This window comes from Geotrypetes seraphini, chromosome 11 (genome assembly GCF_902459505.1).
Source record: "Geotrypetes seraphini chromosome 11, aGeoSer1.1, whole genome shotgun sequence".
Lineage (NCBI taxonomy): Eukaryota > Metazoa > Chordata > Amphibia > Gymnophiona > Dermophiidae > Geotrypetes > Geotrypetes seraphini.
In genome coordinates this window covers 128,203,946-128,225,055 of record NC_047094.1, presented here as the reverse complement: position 1 = coordinate 128,225,055, position 21,110 = coordinate 128,203,946, and the positions used below count along the sequence as shown (strand labels likewise).

Here is a 21,110-nt window from a genome sequence, read left to right as displayed (position 1 = left end):
TAGAGACTTACAAGATCACGAAGGGCATAGAGAAAGTGGAGAGGGACAGATTCTTCAAACTTTCGACAACTACAAGAACGAGAGGGCATTTGGAAAAATTAAAAGGGGACAGATTCAGAACCAATGCTAGGAAGTTCTTCACCCAACGGATGGTGGACACCTGGAACGTGCTTCTAGAGGGCGTGATAGGGTAGAGTACAGTATTGGAGTTCAAGAAGGAATTGGATAATTTTCTGAAGGAAAAGGGGATAGAAAGGTATAGATAGAGGGCTACTATACAGGTCCTGGAACTGATGGGCCGCCACGTGAACGGACTGGCTTGATAAAAGGAGCCCATAATGTAAAAAGTGCTCAGTGCCCTTTGTTTCACTTTAGAATTCAACATACAAATTTTGGTGGCAAATCATTGATAGCAACATAAAGGGCTCCTTTTACGAAGGCGCGGTAGCGGTTTAACGCACGTAATACTGTGTGCTAAACCGCCAGCCGCACTAGCCGCTACCGCCTCCCCTTGAGTCCTTGAGCAGGCGGTAGTTTTCTGGCTAGCGTGGGGGTTAGTGCGTGATGAAGAGTCATGCGCGTTAAACCCGCTAACGTGCTTCGTAGAAGGAGCCCAAACTCTCTCTACTACCAACTATTATGCGACATAAGACAAAATCTTGCAAATAGACCTTCAAAAGCATAACATACCATGCCAGCACCAATTCTAACTGAAAGCCATGTTTCTTTCACACATGCAGAAGCCATGTTTCTTTCACACATGTAAAACACATACCCTAACCCATTATAGAATAAGTAGCCACAAACTAAAATAGAAATAAAAATTAAACTGAACCCTCAAGAAGCCAGACTCTGCATACAGTGCAACAGTAATGCATGTTCCTTTGCAATATATAAAGATAGTAAATGCAAATTCCAAAAACTGATATATTCCAATCAATACAAATAAAACAAAAATGGAAAATATAATACATTTTTATTGGACTAAATACATTTTTTAATTAACTTTCAAAGGCCAAAATCTCCTTCCTCAGGTCAGGACAGCTTACTGCTGTTATGGTATCCTGTTCTGACCTGAGAAAGGTGGTTTTGGTCTCTGTAAGTTAGTCAAAAAGATATTAAAATTAGTCCACTAAAAAATCACCTTATTTCTATTTTTATTTATTAACATTTATTAACACAGCTACCACACTACTTTTATCCTAAACAGAAAATAAAATTCTTTTTTGTACCTTTGCTTTTTTTTTTCTAATTGTGGTCCCAGTCTCTGGTTTCTGTTTTCCTTGTTTTCTCGTAACACTTACCAGGATTTCCTGTCTGTTATTTTTCTCTCCTCGGGGATTGAGCGGCTACGTGGCCTGCTACCAAAAGGTGCATGGGTGCGGAGCTTAGAGGGAACATCGTTATTTCTTTTTACTTTTTATCTAATCGACAATCTCTTTCTCTCATTCTCTAGCTTTCATATTTCTTATCTTCCTATTCCCTTTTATCTGCTTCCCATTATCACATTTTTATCTCTATACTCATTCGTCTCCTTGGCAACTTTCCCACATGGATCCATCATTTCTAGCATCTCCCCTACTTATCATTTTCTTCACCCTCATAACACAGCATTTCCTTCCTCCTTCCCTTTCTATCTCTACCCCTCCCACAAGTCCAAAATCTCTCTTTCATGCTTTTCCACTCCCTCCTCTCAAATCTGATATCTCTCCTCCCTCCCCCCTTCTGGCCCCGAGTCCATTTCTCCTCCATCTTTCGCTGTTCATCTCTCTTCTGCTTTCCAAGTCATTCATCTCTCCCTCCCCCTTCTGCCCCCTCCCTTGAATCTTTCCCAGTGTTGCCCTCTCCATATTTTGCTCCTACACCAAGTCCATCCATCCCTTTCTCTCCCTTCTGCCATTTTTCCCTGAACCCCTTTCATCCTCTCTGCCTTTTATGCCTATCTCTCCCTCTCCTCCTCTGTCTATTCTCTTCCAATCCATCTCTCCCTGTCCCCATTCTACCCCACTCTGCCACCTCTCCTTGTCCTCCTTCTAACCCTTTCTACCCTCTCCTAAGTCCATTTCTCCCTTTCAAATTTGACTTCTCCTCTTCCCGTCCTCCTTCCCTTACCTCATCGCTGAGTCTAACATCTCTCCCTCCTTCCACTCCCTCCCCTAAGTCCAATATCTTTCCCTCTCTGCCTTCTTCCCCTCCTCCGAATCCAACATTTCTCAGGATGGGCATTGTTTCTAGGCAGCAATCTGGTGGGACTGGCATCTTGCTGCCAACGGCTCTCTCTGCCCTTCCCCAGCATCTACTCCTTTTATTCCCCCCCCCACATGTGCCTACCATAAATTTGTTGTAAAATTTGCCAGGCAGCAGCAGCGACTCACAGTGCTGTCCTGCCGCTAGCCCTGGCACCTTCTCTCCACTGCAGCCCTCCTCAGCAGAAATAGGACGTTGTCAGAGAGGGTGGGCCGCAGTGGAGAGAAGGCATTGGGGCTGGTGACAGTGCAGTGCTGTGAGTCGCTGCCACCACCCAGCAACTTTTACAGCAAATTTAAAGTAGATGCAGGCGGAGAGAGGGGGGATAAAAGGAGTAGATGCTGGGGAAGGGATATGGCAGAGAGATCTGACCAGCAGGTATGCTGGCCGGCAGCAAGATGCCACTCTCACCAGAGTGCCACTTGAGGCTGTTGCCTCAGTTGGCCTCATTATAGGAACTGCCCTGCCCGGACCTTGGGGGCCCCCTGGAGCAGTGGAGCACAGGGCAGCTGCCTTGTTTGCCCGCCCCTAACACCGGCCCTGCAGAGATGGAAATGTGGTAGAACTAGTGGACATGAATTGAGATTACAGGATGGTAGACATAAGAGGACCGTCAGAAAGTACTTTTTCACAGAGAGGGTAGTAGATATCTGAAATGCCAAAATGGACTTTGATGGCAGTTCCAGTTGTTGGGAAGTAAGACCAATGCTAGGCAATCTTCTGTGATCTGTGACACAAGAATAGCAAGGATAGCAAGTAAAATGGTCAGTTTGTAGTATTATTGGATTGCTGGTTTAATCAAGTATTAACAATGAATGTAACTATGCTGCAACCAAAATTATGAAACCACTCTTCCATGATTGTGTCAAATATAATTGGTTGGTATTGTGGCATATTGCTGCCTTATTTGTGATTTGATCATGAAGAAATGTAACCTGCACAGAGTGGCAGGTGAGGCTTTTTCTTCATTGTTGGGTAGACTACATAGACCAGGTGGGTCTTCACCTGCCATCATCTTCTATGTTACTATATCTTACATATAAACAACTTTACAGAATAGTCCTTCGGTGTCCTGCTAGCACTTATGTGTGCATATAAATACAGATGCTCTCTTATAGAATTGCTTTTTACATGCCTCACTTTGACAGGTACCTAAACTTTTGAATTTAAAGAAAAAAAAAAAAATCTGTCATGAATGCCTAATTTTAGATGCCTTAAAAAGAGACAGGACAAGGTCAAGGGAATATTAGGAGCTCAGCACTGGTTTCTACTGCTGCACGCTTGAAATTCGACAGCCCCATCGGATTAAGGCAGCTGTAGTTTAAATACCTTTTAGTCCAAAATTTAAGTTTCTAGATGCAGTTGAATATAGGTATCTAAACTTAGACAGCATGTCCTCTGAATGTTGGTATCTATAAATACCTTATAAAGTTATCTAATTGATGACTTTGTTTAACTGAAACATATCCAACATTACCTATTATTTATAGTATATTAAATGATCATTTGATAACATTTATATTTTATGAATAAATAATAATCCTTCTTTTTTAAAATGATCAGAGCCTACAAAGACTGCAGTTACTCCAGCACATATATTGTCACTAGAACAGTGGTTCCCAACAGCCAGTTTGGATTTTAGAATATCTGTGATAAATACACGAGACATATTTGCATACTTTGCCTTTATTGTATGCAGAGTCCTGCATACCAAACTGGTAGAACAGATTGCAAGGGTTGGAGTCAGATTTGTTGGAGTAGACGGTCCAGAGCTGTTAATGGTCTGGGCTACCTGCTGGATTCTCAGAAAGGGAGGGGCAATGGCTTTAAGCTGATTCAGGAATAGGCAGGCAGTACTTTTTCACAGAAGGGTAGTAGATATCTGCAATGCCCTCCCATGAGAGGTGGTAGAGATGAAAACAGCAATGGAATTTTTTAAAATGTGGGATAAACACAAAAAAATCCTGTATGGAAAGAATGGAACTAAACACACTTTATGGTAATTAGAAGGCAACTGCAGCAATTGGGAAGCAAAGCCAGTGCCAGGCAGACTTCTACGTTCTTTGCCCTGATCATGGAAGACATATTTGGGGCTTTGATGACAGCTTCAGTAGCTGGAGAACAAGACCAGTGCTGAACAGACTTCTATAGTCTGTGCCCTGAAATGGCAAGGACCAATCAAGACCAAGAATATATTTGTGGTATCAATCTCATCATACCTTTTTGCTATGAGTTTGGCAGACTGGATGGACCATACAGGTCTTTCTTTATCTGCCATCATCTACTATTTTAAGTTCACTTCATTATTTACTCCCAGTAATTGTGCTGTTATTTTTCCATCTCCTTTTTTCAGATAAAGATAGCCGATTCTACTATGGTAAGAGCCTGCTTTCTATTTACCTCACACTTTCTTTCTCTGAGTATGAGTGAGGGCAGTCTTTCAAAAGCCATGTATCCAGGGAATAGAATGTCTGAAAATTACCTACCCTGTATATAGGGATCAACACTCATGGGAAAAGGAGATAGGATCACAGACAGAGTTAGATTGGGGAGGTAGCAATGAGTCTATTTTACCTTTTCCAGAATTGATCCAATGTGTATAGGGAAAAGCAATCCCAAACTTTTTGCCTAACTGCGTTGGTTTGAAAATTATCCATGCATTTATTGCATCCTGCCAGTGTTTGTCCCAGCTCTGGGCTCTGATTTGCTAAGGATCAGACATTGTGAGATATAAAGTTTCTCACTCTGACCTCAGTTTATCCTTCAGGCTAAGTGTAATTTATGACTGTAAATGTACTTTGTTTAAAAGCATAAGATAATATAGTAAAACCTTAATTTTGTTTTGACCCATTTAGAAAGAGACAGTTCCCAGGCCTGTCGCTCTGTCTGTGGCTTGAAGACAATGAAACCTGATTTAGTTTAGAAAACCTTTCTAATGGTCCATTTTTGTCTCTAAGATGAATAGCTACATACTGTATATCCTGTGCGTACCAGTCAGGATATCGCTGGCAGGTAGAAGATAAGGTTCCACGATGACACTGTTTAATCGAATATTTGCATTTTACATTTGCAGAGCCAGACTATTTTTCCAAAGTTCAATCCTTTTCAATGTCCAGATTGTTAATCTCTTTGGAAAAGGAAGGGACTGATAAGCAGTGGCACACTTGCTGCTCAAAAACATATCCAGTTATTTGACATGAATTTGCAGCTGTGTTATGCAATCAAAATGGACTGCTGAGTGTGTAGTCATAACTTTAAAGGCATGTTATTCAGTTACTTTGACAATTACTCTTTTATGTGCCTAGATCACCAAAAATCATTCTGGTGCACAGGACATACGAGTCCTAACAAGTAGGTTAACTTACCCTAACCCCAAGCTGTGTGGAAAGAATCCTCTAGAATTTTTTCAGCTCCGCCTCTTCAGTTTTTTCCTTGTGCATATGAGCTGGAAGGCATCTTTCTGATCTGCTCTGAAAAGTTTGGTTAGGTTTGGGGTTCTTTATCTGATTTTGGAAGCTTTGCAGTGCTCAAGAGCTCTCCAGTTGCCCTGGGGCAGCTCTGCCTGGGGAGGATGCAGGATACATCTTCTCCCATTGCATTTTCTTGCAATGTCTAAATGCCTGCCTGTGGCTGTGTAAGGGGGTTTGCTCCCCCACAGCGCACTCTACCCAGAGAGGGTTACTGATCAGGAGCCAGCAAAACAGTCAGAAAAGGACTGGAGAGACTGGGGATCAGAGTCCATGCCTTTACAGCCACAGAGGGACTCTTCACTCTTCGGGCTAGATTCACAAAGCAAACCAATCGTGTACCGATTGGTTTGCGAGCCCTTTGCGATCCGATTTCCCTCCAACCCGATTCACTAACGTGTGTAGGGATTCCATTCCAATCCGTGCATGCAAATGAGGGAAATGGCATGCAAATTTTGGAGGGCAGCGATTCACTAAACAATTTTTTAACACTGATTGGGCTTGCCGATCAGAAAAGAAATGACTGCCATTAGTTTTTTGGGTGGGACCTTAGGCAGGAGGGAGTGGGAACCCTCCTGCCATAATTAAAAATGGCAGCTGCGGGGCAAATTTTTGGGTGGGTTCGGGGCACTTGTTGGGAGGGGGGGTTCATTTTTTTTTAATCGGGTAGATATTTTGCGTGTGTAAAAACACAAAGCACGCTGTACGCAGAGAAAATGTTAATTATCATTTATATTCCGCGGGTTTTCAAAGATGTCAAGGCAGATGACTTTATGCAATGTCACCTCAGTAACAACTATACAAAAATAGACAAATATTCCCCCTCCCTTTTTACTAAACCGCGATAGCGGTTTTTAGCGCAGGGACCTGTGCTGAATGCCCCACGCTGCTCTTGAAGCTCATAGGCTCCCTGCGCTAAAAAACGCTATTGCGGTTTAGTAAAAGGGGGGGCCATAGTGCAAAATATAGACAGCATATATAAATTCTCAAAACGGACACATTTTGCTCACTAAATTGAAAATAAAATCATTTTCCTACCTTTGGTAATTTCATCAGTCTCTGGTTGCACTTTATTCTTCTGACTGTGCATCCAATATTTCTTCCCTTCTTTCAGCCTCCTGTATGCTTCCTCTCCTCCAGACCTCATTCCCTCCCCAAACTTTTTCTTTGTTTCACCCTGCCCCCTTCTTTCTTTTTTCTCTCTCTCCATACCCCTTTTCATTCTGTATGTCTGTCTCTCTCTCTCCGTGCCCCATTTTTCTTTGTTTCACCCAGCCCCCTTTCTTTTTTTTTTTCCTGGCTCCCTGTGCCCCCCCTTTCTTTCTTTCTCCTTGCCCTCCCCTATGCCACCACCATTGGGAAAATGCTGCCACCGCCACTGGGGAATAGGCTGCCACTGCCGCTATCGGGAACAGGCCGGCGCCGAGTTCGCCCCGCTTCTCTTCCCCGCGGGGCCGACCAACTGTCGCCACTCGACGTCAATTCTAACGTCGGAGAGGACGTTCTGGGCCAGCCAGGCAGCGATTGGCTGGCCCAGAACGTCCTCTCCGACGTCAGAATTGACGCGGGTGGCAAGAGTTGGTCGGCCCCACAGGGAAAAGCAGGGAGAACTTGGCATCGGCCTGTTCCCAATGGCGGCGGTGGCACTCAAGTAGCTAAAGAGACGCAGTTTGCCAGCCTAGGGAGAACACTGGAGGGTGGCCAGCTGTGCACCCCCTTGGGGCATAAACCCAGAATTCGACCGCACAACTCATATTCTGGGAGAGCCGATATACTCATGTTACCCCTCTCCTAAAGTCACTTCATTGGCTTCCCATCCATTTCAGACTACAATTCAAGCTCCTCTTACTGACCTACAACTGCACTTTTGGCTCCCCCTCACTCTCTCTCTTCACTTATCTCCTCATATAATCCCCCCAGTGAGCTCTGCTCAGCTGGTAAGCTCCTCTTATCTGTGTCCTTCTCTTCAAATGCCAGCTCTAGATGCTCGTCCTTTCTGCCTTATTGCGCCATATGCTTGAAACAAGCTGCCCGAATCCTTACGATGGGCTCCATCTCTGGCAGTATTCAAGGCTCAGTTAAAAGCTCGCCTCTTTGAGAGTGCTTTCAACTCCTAACTCCTTTCACCTTGGTTTCTGCATTTCCAACCCATGTCGTGTCTGTCTGTCCAAGTTAGATGGTAAGGTCTTCCGAGCAGGGACTGTCTATAAATGTCAACATGTACAGTGCTGTGTATGCCTTTCAGCGCTATATAAGTGATAAGTAGTAGTAGTAGTAGACTTTCATTATTTTATTATGTCAATCTCTTGCTCACTAAAGATTGCCATTTCCTCTTTCTAGATTATTATTCCCTGCGAGTTGTTGGGCTGATCTGTGCAGCTATCCTATGTGTCCTGGGGATCATTGTTCTGCTGAGTAAGTAACATGGGAGAGCAAGTGATACAACTGACATGAGTTTCAGTTCAGCTGTGGGAGCTCCTCTTGGTTGATGACTCGGTCTATAAAACTAAGGTTTTTTTTTAGCTACAAGATGAACCTTTGGGCATCATGTGGGGAATTCAGAACAGAAAAGTTGAGCTGATACGGTTGTCTTGTGATGCAAATGTAATTTTGAGAGAAGGCAGGGCTGGTGCTTATAATGCTGGGGCCAGAGCAGAACCTTTGGAAAAGGGTGCCAAAGTCCATCAGCAAGCAGCACCGTCTTCTCTTTATGGCTCCTATTTGCATAGAAATCTAGAGAAACTGTTTCTATCTTTTTCATGATACCTATATACCACCTATACAACAGCAAAGTTTATTCTAAACAGTTTACATTAAAATCACGCTCATAAAATCAAATAGCAAATGTCTGAAACAAAACAGTTACAGTTCTGTTTAATATACCGCAAAGTCAACGCGTATCTAAGTGGTTTACATAAATCAAAAGAACAGAAAAAGAATAAAGCAGATAAAAGACACAATATGACACAATAGAAAAACTAAACTACAAATTGTGCATATTATAAGGAGGGGGACAATTTAAACCCTAGATAAAAAAGAAGGGATTATCAAAGAACTAAAAAGAAATAAGCACACAAAAGTGAATAGCCAACCAAAACAATCCAGCACTGCCAACTTCTAACTTTCCTAGAATGTTAGGAAATTCTACTTTACGGAGAGGGTAGTGGATGCCTGGAATGCGCTCCCGAGAGAGGTGGTGGAGAGTAAAACTGTGACTGAGTTCAAAGTAGCGTGGGATGAACACAGAAGATTTAGAATCAGAAAATAATATTAAAGATTGGACTAGGCCAGTTACTGGGCAGACTTGTACGGTCTGTGTCTGTGCATGGCCGTTTGGTGGAGGATGGGCAGGGGAGGGCTTCAATGGCTGGGAGGGTGTAGATGGGCTGGAGTAAGTCTTAACAGAGATTTCGGCAGTTGGAACCCAAGCACAGTACCGGGTAAAGCTTTGGATTCTCGCCCAGAAATAGCTAAGAAGAAAAAAAAAAAAAAAATTTAAATTGAATCAGGTTGGGCAGACTGGATGGACCATTCGGGTCTTTATCTGCCGTCATCTACTATGTTACTATGTTTTTCCTAAATATGTTTATTTTTGTATGTATGTATTTTGATTTTATATTTCACTCTTGTTGCAACACACTGCCTCACCTCATTACCCCCCCCCCCCTTCTCCCGGGCTAGCCTTGATAGAAGGGGAGACATTTGTAAAATGTTATTAATGTCCATTGACGGTTTAGAAGGGTTATTAAACTGATGATTCCTGCAGCACAAGCACAACAGGGTTAGAAGCATCTCAGCTTGGGAATATTTGAAAAAGAAGCCAGGCCTGCCTTAAATTTTTGCATTGAAAGGTCTTTTCTTCTCCTCTCTTTCATTTTTCTTTACTGCTCTCTTTCATCTTTATCTTATATATCCCTTACATACATTTTTAATAATTGGAGCCTTTGCTCCTATACAGTTAAACATAGATTTATATATTTTATATACAGAAAGCTTTATTTTGTTTCTATGTACTTTAAATGATTCTTGTATCCTTTAAAATACTTAATAAAAATTATTGAACTTAAAAAAAAAAAAAAAAAAAAAGAAAGATGCTGAAAGGTCTTCATCCTAAACTGACCCAGAAGCTTGTTTCATAGAAAAAGGAGCTGCATATACCAATGCTGTTTTGCACATTATCTGAAAACATGCACTTTTAAATGAAGGAAGGGTTAGGAAATTTCCTTGGAAATACCTCAGAGTATTCTTGGGGTCATGGGGGTGTGCAGCTTGGCAATACGTATAGGACAGAACACTGTGGAGAGCGTGATGAGTTAAGTGCAAAAAATTCAAGCAGCATCTTAAAAGTAACTAGGAATCAATGATTTTGTGTGAGTTGCAGTCTCTTAAATAACAGAAATGCAAAGGGCGAACCATTCCAAAACAGTGAGATTTACAATGTCAAGGAGTGAGATTGTAGACAAGAGATAGATTTTTCAGACATTCTTGATCCTCAGTCCCTTAACATCCCAATTCATTCTCTTATTATAAGCAAGCTTGATTACTGTAATTCATTGTACAAAGGGATCTGTCAAAAAACATTTGAAGTCTCCAATTAATACAAAACACCGCCATAAAAATTATTATGAATAAGAAGAAATTTGATCACTTTACCCTCCTGTTAAATAATGCGCATTGGTTACTCAATTCCACATCGAATAACATATAAAATTGCTCTGCTTTCCTTCAAAATGGCTGGAAAATAGGAAGCAGAGAGTGGGCATAAATGGGAAGTTCTCCGACTGGGAGAAAGTGACTAGTGGTGTACCCCAGGGCTTGGTACTTGGGCCGATCCTTTTTAATATTTATATCAATGACCTGGAAAACGGAACATCCAGTGAGATCATCAAGTTTGCAGACGACACAAAACTCTGCCGGGCAATCAGATCGCAGGAGGACAGTGAGGAACTCCAGAGCGATTTGTGTCGGTTAGAAAACTGGGCGGAGAAATGGCAGATGAAGTTCAATGTGGAGAAATGCAAGGTAATGCATTTAGGCAGTAAAAATAAGGAATATGAGTACAGAATGTCAGGTGCAACTCTGGGAAAAAGTGAACAAGAAAGGGATCTGGGTGTACTGATAGATAGGACCCTGAAGCCGTCGGCACAATGCGCGGCAGCGGCAAATAGAATGTTGGGCATGATAAAGAAAGGAATCTCGAGTAGATCGGAGAAAGTTATAATGCCGCTTTATAGGGCAATGGTCAGACCCCACTTGGAATACTGCGTCCAACATTGGTCTCCCTACCTAAAGAAGGATATAAAACTGCTGGAGAGGGTGCAGAGGCGAGCAACTAAACTAGTGAAGGGTATGGAGAAACTGGAATATGAGGATCGACTTAAAACACTGGGATTGTTCTCCCTTGAGAAAAGGAGACTGCGTGGGGATATGATCGAGACCTTCAAAATACTGAAAGGAATCGACAAAATAGAGCAGAGAAGATTATTTACATTGTCCAATTTGACACTGACAAGAGGACATAAAATGAAGCTAAGGGGGGGGGCAAGTTCAGGACTAATATCAGGAAGTTCTGCTTCACACAGAGAGTGGTTGACATCTGGAATACTCTCCCAGGGGAGATTATTGCAGAATCGACAGTCCTAGGCTTCAAGGGCAAACTAGATGCATATCTCCTTGAGAGAGGCATATAGAGATATGGTTGGCTATAGGGTAAGCCAGGTGTATACCTGGCAGGGCCTCCGCGTGTGCGGATCACCGGACTTGATGGACCGAAGGTCTGATCCGGAGATGGCGCTTCTTATGTTCTTAAAACCCAATACACCAACGAACCTGCCTTCATTCATAAGCTCCTCATCCCTCGAGAATCTTAAGATCAGCATCTCAACACCTTCTTTACATACCATCTTTAAAAATTATTAGTACTTGCAGGGCTACTTCATTTGCAATCACAGCCCCTTCTATCTGGAATTCTTTACCTCTATACATTAGGGCTGAACAAAATTTAGATAAATTTAAGGGAAACCTTAAATGCTTCCTTTTTAAAGATTCATTTGAATGCTAAATGACCTCAGGGTCCATCCTAGCTGATAACTGAATTGATCCCTTTTACATCATCTCTCTATCAAGGCTTTCTTCACCATCCTTCTGTTTTTTTCCCTTATTTGTTTTATTTTCTTTTAATTTATATTTCTCCCACTTTCCTCGTTTTCAAGTATGTCATATGTCCCAGTCAATATTAAGTACGTTAAATGTCCTCCCCTTTATATATTGTAAAACGTTTAGAATTATGATTAGCGTTCCATCAAATTTTAATAAACTTGAAATGATGCATCCAGGGTATTAAACTAGAATGATTTAAGTGTAGTATTGCTTTGCAAATAAATGAATCAGGGCAGCATTAAATGATATTGGCTTTTCTTTGTAGTTTCTGAAAGAACACAAAGTGGAGAGCAATGCAGATGAATTTTTTAAACTGGAAATTGTCTTTCACCTAGTAATTAAAATATGTACATTGGTTTCAGAGCAATGGTAAAGAGAAAAGAGAACAGGCAAGGGACAGCAGTAGACGGGAAGAAGTGTCCTTTACACTGGTTGAATCACTTGGTTTACTTCCCTAAGGTTTGTCTCTCACGAAAGCAGTGGTCAAGATCAGTGTACTGGTACAGGCCTAGTTGAGAGTTTTTTTGTTAAGATGGTGTGGGCTCAGCTGGAGAGGTAGATGAATTCACTGAAAGTAATTTAGCAGCAGTCTTGGGCTCCATTCCTAGGTTCTGCTCCTTTTCCTGGTGATGTTGTAAAGGCAGAAAAGCTGATATTAGCGTAAAGGGAGGGGAGCCAAGCTCCTAAATTTAGGAACCTAGTTGAACACCTGTTTTCAGATGAACTAGGACCTAAGTTTTCCATTGAAAGTTCACCAAAACATTATGATTCTAAATTTTAGGTTAGCTATTCATTTTGATAATTTTAAGGAATCTTAAGGGGTCAATATTTGACATGTCTTAAGCAGGACAGGCTTTTGCCCACTTATACCACACTCAGTGAGCTAGCTATTGATATTCAATGGCACTGACTGGTTATTTTCTCTAACCGATGTGGCACTGTCTGATTAGTCCTGGGGTGGTCCATGGAAAGAGCTTGAGTGAAGCAGGCACTTGATCAGTTAGTCCACTAACCAATTAAGTGCATAAAGTTAGGACATCAAAATGACTGTTTTAGCTTTATCTGTCAAACTAACCAGCCACAGGTCTGACTATTAGCCAGTGACAACACTGACCCAGATATTCAGTCCTGGTGCTTGGACATGCTTGACATGGTCTAAGTCACAAAACCCACATAAAATCACCAGATAAGCACTGCAAACACATAATACAGACCTCCACACACTACCCCAGTGATCACCGACCCCCCCCCAACCCCATAAAAATCATTTATCACACCTTTAAAATTCAGCCTTCAGACCATCATCACCTGGCAGCCTGGCATAGGAAAGCCTAAGTACAGGAAGAGTCCTGTTGGATTGGAAAATGGCTAACGGCATTCCACTCCACAAAAAGGGATGCAGGACGGAGGCTGAGAATTATAGACCGGTGAGTCTCACATCGATAGTGAATAAACTTATGGAAACACTAATCAAACGCCAATTGGATACGATCCTGAACGAGGAGAATCTACGAGATCCCCATCAACATGGTTTTACGAAGGGAAGGTCCTGCCAATCAAATCTGATCAGCTTCTTTGACTGGGTAACAAGAAAGCTGGATATAGGGGAGTCCCTGGACATCGTGTACTTGGACTTCAGCAAAGCGTTTGATAGCGTCCCACATCGCACGTTATTGAGCAAGATGGGTTCGATGGGACTGGGTGAAACATTAACCGCATGGGTTAGGGACTGGCTTAGAGGTAGACTTCAGAGGGTAGTGGTAAATGGTACCCTCTCTGATACGACAGAGGTGATCAGCGGAGTGCCGCAGGGCTCGGTCTTGGGCCCGATCCTATTTAATATCTTCGTAAGAGACTTGGCTGAGGGGCTTCGAGGTAAAATTACATTATTCACCGATGACGCCAAACTATGCAACATAGTAGGCAACCGCACAACAGATGAAAGTACAGTGCCCGACAAAAGCTCAATGCCCGACAGTATGACGCAGGACCTACTCCTGCTGGAGCATTGGTCAAAGACTTGGTAACTAAGTTTCAATGCCAAAAAATGCAAGGCCATGCACCATGGCGGCAAAAATCTATGCAGGACTTACACCCTAAATGGTGAGATCCTAGCAAGGACTGTAGCAGAACGTGACTTGGGAGTGATCATTAGCGAAGACATGAAGACTGCCAATCAAGTGGAGAAAGCTTCATCCAGGGCTAGACAAATCATGGGCTGTATCCGTAGAAGTTTCATCAGCCGTAAGCCCGAGGTCATAATGCCGTTGTACAGATCCATGGTGAGACCCCATCTGGAATACTGTGTACAATTCTGGAGGCCGCATTATCAAAAAGATGTGCAGAGAGTTAAGTTGGTTCAGCGAATAGCCACCAGGATGGTCTCAGGTCTCAAGGATTGACTGGGTAAGTTGCAGCTGTACTCACTCGAGGAACGCAGAGAGAGGGGAGACATGATCAAGACGTTCAAATATGTCACAGGCCGTATCGAGATGGAAGAGGATCTCTTTTTCCTTAAAGGACTCACGGCAACAAGAGGGCATTCGCTGAAAATCAGGGATGGGAAATTTCATGGCGACACCAGAAAATATTTCTTCACCGAAAGGGTGGTTGATCGCTGGAATAATCTTCCACAACAGGTAATTGAGGCCAGCAGTGTGCCAGATTTTAAGAAAAGATGGAATTGGCATGTAGGATCTCTTCATGGAGGTAGTTAGGGGGTGGGCCATTAGTGTGGGCCGTGGCCCTTTTCTGCCGTCATGTTCTATGTCGTCCAGCACAGAGGTGGCTTAAGCCGTCTTGGGGGTGGGTTAGGGACCCATGGAGAGGAGGACCCATGCCCATAAGCCCCTGTAATCACTGCATTGATACTTAAACATGTGCACTCCCCTATACACCCCCAAAACCTTTTTGTACTGGTATATAAGTGGCTCCTGCAGCCATAAGGGCTATTGGGGTGGTAGATAAGTGGGTCTAGGGGATTCTGGATGTGGTTTGGGAGCTCACCATGACCTATAGTCATGAGCTGTAGTGAGGAGAAGACATGGCACCCTTTTGTGAAGTTCACAGCAGTGCCCTGTAAGGTACCCCACTATTTAGGTGCCATGTCTGGGTGTTCAGTCTATCACTTTGCAGACCCCTCCCACGTCCAACAAGGCTTGTTCTAGGCGTTTCTGACTTGGACGAAAAGTTGGACAAAAATGTGGTATAAAGATGGACTATTTAGCAACTTGGATGATCAGATTGGCAGAACGTATAGTTAGAGGATTTTTGAAACAAAAAAATTTTTGCAGTAACAGCTCCAACCTTATGGAACCTCCTACCACAACAACTTTGCGATGAACAACGTTTAGATAAATTTAAGACAGGCCTAAAAACCTTCTTATTCTGTGATGCATTTCCTAGTGTTTAGACTCATCATCTTTCCTTTTCATTCCAGCAACCAACCGCTTTAATAACCCTGTATGTTTTATCCCAACCCACTATCTCCTTTTTCTTCTTAAATATGTAACTTTTCCCCTCCTCTCCCATCTACCCCCACTCTCTAGTTTGTCTTGTTTAATAATATTTATGTTCACACTATAGACTTAATATACCAAATTATTATTTCTCTAATTTTTTATTCTTCCTATCTTTTAAATTTTATTGTTAACCGGCCAGATATTTGTTTGATGGTCGGTATATTAAAACTAATAAACTTGAAACTTGGACGTATTTTTCGAAAATGTGTCCTAGGCTGTTTTTTACTTTGGATGACTTGCGACTTAGACGAAAAAAGACTTAGATGTACCTTTCGATTATGCCCCTCCACGCTGCAGATACCAAAATATACATAATAATATGCAAAATATAGTATAGTTAATATACAAAGTAAAGTTAATTAGGATTTACATGAGTCCTTACATATTCATCAAGAGGGGTCCAAATTTTTGTGAATCTGGCTATGTTATTTTGTTTAAATGTTATTATTTCCTCATACTTTCTGATGACACAAACTTGAGTCCACCATTCGTAAAAATTAAGCCTAGAATTGTTTTTCCAATTGGAAACAATATGGTGGATAGCTAAGGCAATCATGTAATCAAATATTTTTTAATATAACGGTGGTATTGCTATATCTGGATTAGAGGAATGCAATATGATTGATTTATATGACATGGGCAACTCATTAATATTCATGTTTAAAATTGAGCAGGTTTTGGACCAAATGTCTGACCAGTAAACTTGTAAGTTAGGGCATTCATATAAGAGGTGTATTAGAGTCCCAGGTTGCTGTTGGCATGACCAACAGAGCTCTGAAGTCGAGCTATTTTAGCAGGGGTCCAGTAAGCTCTATGCATAATGAAAAATGTAGACTGGCATATAGATGCCGACATAGTAGGTCTAGCTGAGAATGCCCAGAAGGATTTCCAATCTATTACTCTTGGGTTTTCATTTAGATCTGTTGCCCACATATTATCAAAGGGAATATCTTTTTCTCCCTCACACTCTTAAGATTTTATATAGTTTTGATGCTCTTTTGTTTCCTGATAATAAAAGGCCTATAGTCTTTGAGAAATTAGTTAGACCAGTCTTTATTATTAGATAATAAAGACTTAAGTGGAACCAAGATCCTCTGCCATAAATTGGTATCTATACTGTGATAATCTAGAATATGTTCAAGTTCACCTATAGAAATTAGCCCCCATTGATGGTAAGATGTGAGAGAATCAAAATATCTTTTGATTGACATATTTTTCGGAATTCAGCCGGAATTTGGATATCAGTAGAACTGTTGAACCATAGAGGAACGTGCCTCCTCTCAAATAGTTCTTCATTAATAGCTCTATAGAATGTAGAAATGCTAATGGCAGTGGCTTTAAGTAATCGTAAAGTGGCCTAAAAGGATATTTGTCCATAAATGGTAGCAAACATATAGGGATTGGAGATATTAAGATTTTTTTAAAAAAAATAGCCATCTATTTTTGATGGAGTGAAAAATTGATTCACTTGAACCCGTTCTACTCCAAACAGGATTTTGTAGACTTCAATCATATTTCCCAACAGCCGTCTCTTTTCCAAGCTGACGAGCCCTAACCTTTTTAGTCTTTCCTCATACGAGAGGAGTTCCATCCCCTTTATCATCTTGGTTGCTCTTATTTGAACCTTTTCTAGTGCCGCTATATCTTTCTTGAGATAAGGAGACCAGAACTGAATGAAATACTTCAGGTGAGGTCACACCATGGAGCGACAGAGGCATTATAACATTCTTAGTCTTGTTAACCATCCCTTTTTTAATAATTCCTAGCATCTTGTTTGCTTTTTTGGCCGCCGCCACCACAACACATTGGGCTGAAGTTTTCATTGTATTGTCTACAGTGACAACCAGATTCTTTTCTTGGGCACTAACCCCCAAGGTGGACCCTAGCATGTGGTAACTGTAATTTGGGTTATTATTCCCAATGTGCATCACTTTGCATTTGTCCACATTAAATTTCATCTGCCACTTGGACACCCAGTCTTCCAATTTCCTAAGATCCGCCTGAAGTTTTTCACAATCTTCATGCATTTTAGCAACTTTGAACAGCTTAGTGTCATCTGCAAATTTAATTACCTGACTTGTCGTTCTAATTCCAGATAATTTATATATAAGTTAAATAGCACCGGTCCCAATAGAGAGCCCTGCAGCACTCCACTGTTTACTCTCCTCCATTGAGAAAAATGACCATTTATCCCTACCCTCTGTTTTCTATCAGATAACTAATTCCTAATCCACAACTGAACTTTGCCACCTATCCTATGACTCTTTAATTTTCTCAGGAGCCTCTCATGAGGAACTTTGTCAAAAGCTTTCTGAAAATCTAGATACACTACATCAACTGGCTCACCTTTATCCACATGTTTATTCACATTTTCAAAGAAGTGAAGAAAATTGGTGAGGCAAGATCTCCCTCAGCTGAAACCATGCTGATTCTGTCTCGTTAAATCATGTTTGCCTATGTGTTCCACAATTTTAATTTTTATAATTGTTTCCACCATTTTGCCCTACATTGAAGTCAGGCTTACCGATCTGTAATTTCCCAGATCTTCCCTGGAACCCTTTTTAAAAATTGGCGTAACATTGGCCACCCTCCAATCTTCAGGTATTACAGACGATTTTAACCACAGGTCTGTTCACTAAAATGACTGGCTATAGTTCACTAAAGTGACTGGCTATATTGCTGCCAATATTCATTGGGCCACTAGCTAGACAGACCAACTTAAAAAGGTCTGTTTTGGATACTGTCAGGCTCATTTTCAAAAAACACCAGAAATAGTTTTCAAGGGTGATAATGAGGAGGAACTGAAAAATCTCGGTGTATCTGAAAGACGTACTAAGCCAAATCGACAAATTAAAAAGTGATAAATCACCTGGATTGGCTGGTATACACCCTAGGGTACTAAACATGAAATGGCTGATCTGCCATTTCATGTTTAGTACCCTAGGGTGTATACCAGCCAATCCAGGTGATTTATCACTTTTTAATTTGTCGATTTGGCTTAGTACGTCTTTCAGATACACCGAGATTTTTCAGTTCCTCCTCATTATCACCCTTGAAAACTATTTCTGGTGTTTTTTGAAAATGAGCCTGACAGTATCCAAAACAGACCTTTTTAAGTTGGTCTGTCTAGCTAGTGGCCCAATGAATATTGGCAGCAATATAGCCAGTCACTGGCCAGTCTGTTGACTGGGATATTATTGCTTTGGTACCAACTGAAGAGAAAGCTGTTCTCCACTATAGAAGAGGAATTGTTCAGAGTTTTGGAGTGACACCCTTCTGCAGATTTGTGACTAGTGGGAAGCAACAGCTACTGTACAGAATCCTATGTCTGCTATCTGAAAGAAGATTTGCAAGGTAAAAACCTAATCTTTCAGTCATAAGTTGATTTTTTAAAAAATATGCAGTATTATGAATGTTTTATTATACTCCACCTTGAAAAAAATAGTATAAAATAAATACATAAGCAATACGATTAAACACTGCTGCTATATGCTTAATTATTTATCTGTTTTCAGGTGGCAAGTGTCGTTGCAAGTTTAACCAGAAGAACAGGTGGGTTTTACACTATTTCAGGGTTCTCAACTCAGTCTTTGGGACATACCTAGCTAGTCAAGTTATTAGGTTATCCACAATGAATATGCATGAGATAGATTTGCAGAATGGAAGTAGTGCATACAGATTTATCCATGAATATTCATTGTGGATATCCTGAAAACCTGACTGGCTAAGTATGTCCTGAGGACTGGGTTCAGAACTCCTGCTCTAATTAGTGTCAGCCATATGTCTGAATAGCAGTCTTGGGGTGTGTTTCTGTCTATTCTTTTGTGTTAATATCTGATGGATAGGTAGGGAGAGAAGGAACATTGGCAGGACAATCTTTGGTCTAGGAGTAGGAAACTCCTACAAAACCAGGTGAGCAGCAGGAGTTAGCTGCGAGTTTGACCATGTTCCATTTCTGGAAAAACTACATTAATGGTAAGAGGTATGAACTTATAAAAAACAAGAAGGGTGGAGTGGGGAATGTGAAACATCTTGCCCCTTCAATATAATCCTGCCCCCCTACTTGTGCACCTGCTTATATCAGACTGAAGTTTAATACTTGCAGATTAGGTGGCAAGGGTAGTAACAAGAAGAGAGAATAGAAAGGGAGGTGGATCATGGAACGGACTCCCAACATAGCTGGTGCAGGCAAGTGCTACTCAATTTTGGACCTCGAGGTCCACTGGCAGGCCAGGTTTTCAAGATAACCACAATGGATATGCATGAGAGAGATTTACATATCAAGGAGGCAGTGCATGCAGATCTCTCTCAAGCATAGTCATTAGATGCATCTAAACCCAGCTTAGGCCTTTTCCCTGCCTCTGTGCGCCCAAAGCAAAAAGGGGCATTTTTGGAGGAGTGGGTAAGGTGGGAGGTGGGCAGGATGTGGGCTGACCCACACTTAGTCGTCGAAACATTCAAGATATTGAAGGGAATTGACTTAGTAGAGAAAGAGAGATTGTTCACCCTCTCCAAAGTGAAGAGAATGAGAGGGCACTCACTAAAGTTAAAAGGGAATAGATTCCGTACAAACGTAAGGAAGTTCTTCTTCACCCAGAGAGTGGTAGAAATCTGGAGCACTTCCAGAGGCTGTTATAGGGGAAAGCACCCTTCAGAGATTCAAGAAAAGGTTGGATAAGTTCCTGCTGGAACAGAACATACACAGGTATGGCTAGACTCAAATAGGGCACTGGTATTTGACCTAAGGGCTGCCGCGTGAGCGGACTGCTGGGCACGATGGATCACTGGTCTGACCCAGCAGCGGCAAATCTTATGTTCTTATGTGGATACCCTGAAAACCTAGCCTGCCTGTAGACCTTGAGGACTGGAATTGAGAAGCCTCGGTGTAAACAAAAAATTGTGTTTGAATTCACAAAAAACATCTGGAGTAGGGGTTCTCAACCCAGTCCTTGGGACACACCAGCCAGGTGGGTTTTCAGGATCTCCATAATGAATAGGCATATGAGATCTAAATATACTGCCACCACTGTATACAAATTTGTCTGATACAGATATAAAATAACACACACAAGGAAACCTGAGAGTGGGGAAGCAAGGATAAATCCTGGGCAGGCACAGAATATTATTGTTACAGTTTATGAAATGATTTGTTTTTATGTCTTTGTCATTTGTGACATTGTTTTAATTATGTATGTTGGATTGTAACTTGCTCAGAATTATTGGATGGTTGTGAGTAATACATTTTTAAAATAAATGTAAATAAATAAAAAATAGAAGATCCCTATGAAGGGAGGGATAATGGACAGATACTGGATGAACCTGGAGTCATGTCACCTGCTGTCAGTATTATGGGGCCCTTTTACAAAGCTTTGGCTTACTGCAGGACATACTGCAAATCCTCATGTGATCTGAACAACTGCCAACCATACCTACTAGCAACAGCTTCCACCAATTTCAAAGCTAGCTACACGCTGTGGCTGCAAACCACACTCAGGGAAGGCCAGTTCCCACCAGACCTTGGTGAAATCATAATTACTCCTATACTGAAAGACCCCAAAGGTCTAATAAATAACCCATCCAATTAGACCAATCGCTTCTATCCCAACATACGTCAAAATAATAGAAGGTCTAGTAGCACAACAACTGTCCATGTACCTAGAAGCCCACAACATTCTACACCCATCCCAATCCAGATTCAGAACTAACCACAGTACAG

The 21,110-nt window shown here is 41.6% G+C and overlaps 1 protein-coding gene across 1 annotated transcript in view; it reads left to right on the top strand.

Annotated features, from left to right (window-relative positions):
• FXYD3 (FXYD domain containing ion transport regulator 3) overlaps positions 1–21,110 on the top strand; it is a 72,270-nt gene that overhangs the window by 39,891 nt on the left and 11,269 nt on the right. Inside the window, exons 4-6 of the mRNA XM_033963405.1 lie at positions 4,601–4,624; positions 8,055–8,129; positions 18,910–18,946. Of these exons, the coding sequence (XP_033819296.1) occupies positions 4,601–4,624; positions 8,055–8,129; positions 18,910–18,946 (136 nt within the window). The remainder of the gene's footprint in view (positions 1–4,600; positions 4,625–8,054; positions 8,130–18,909; positions 18,947–21,110) is intronic.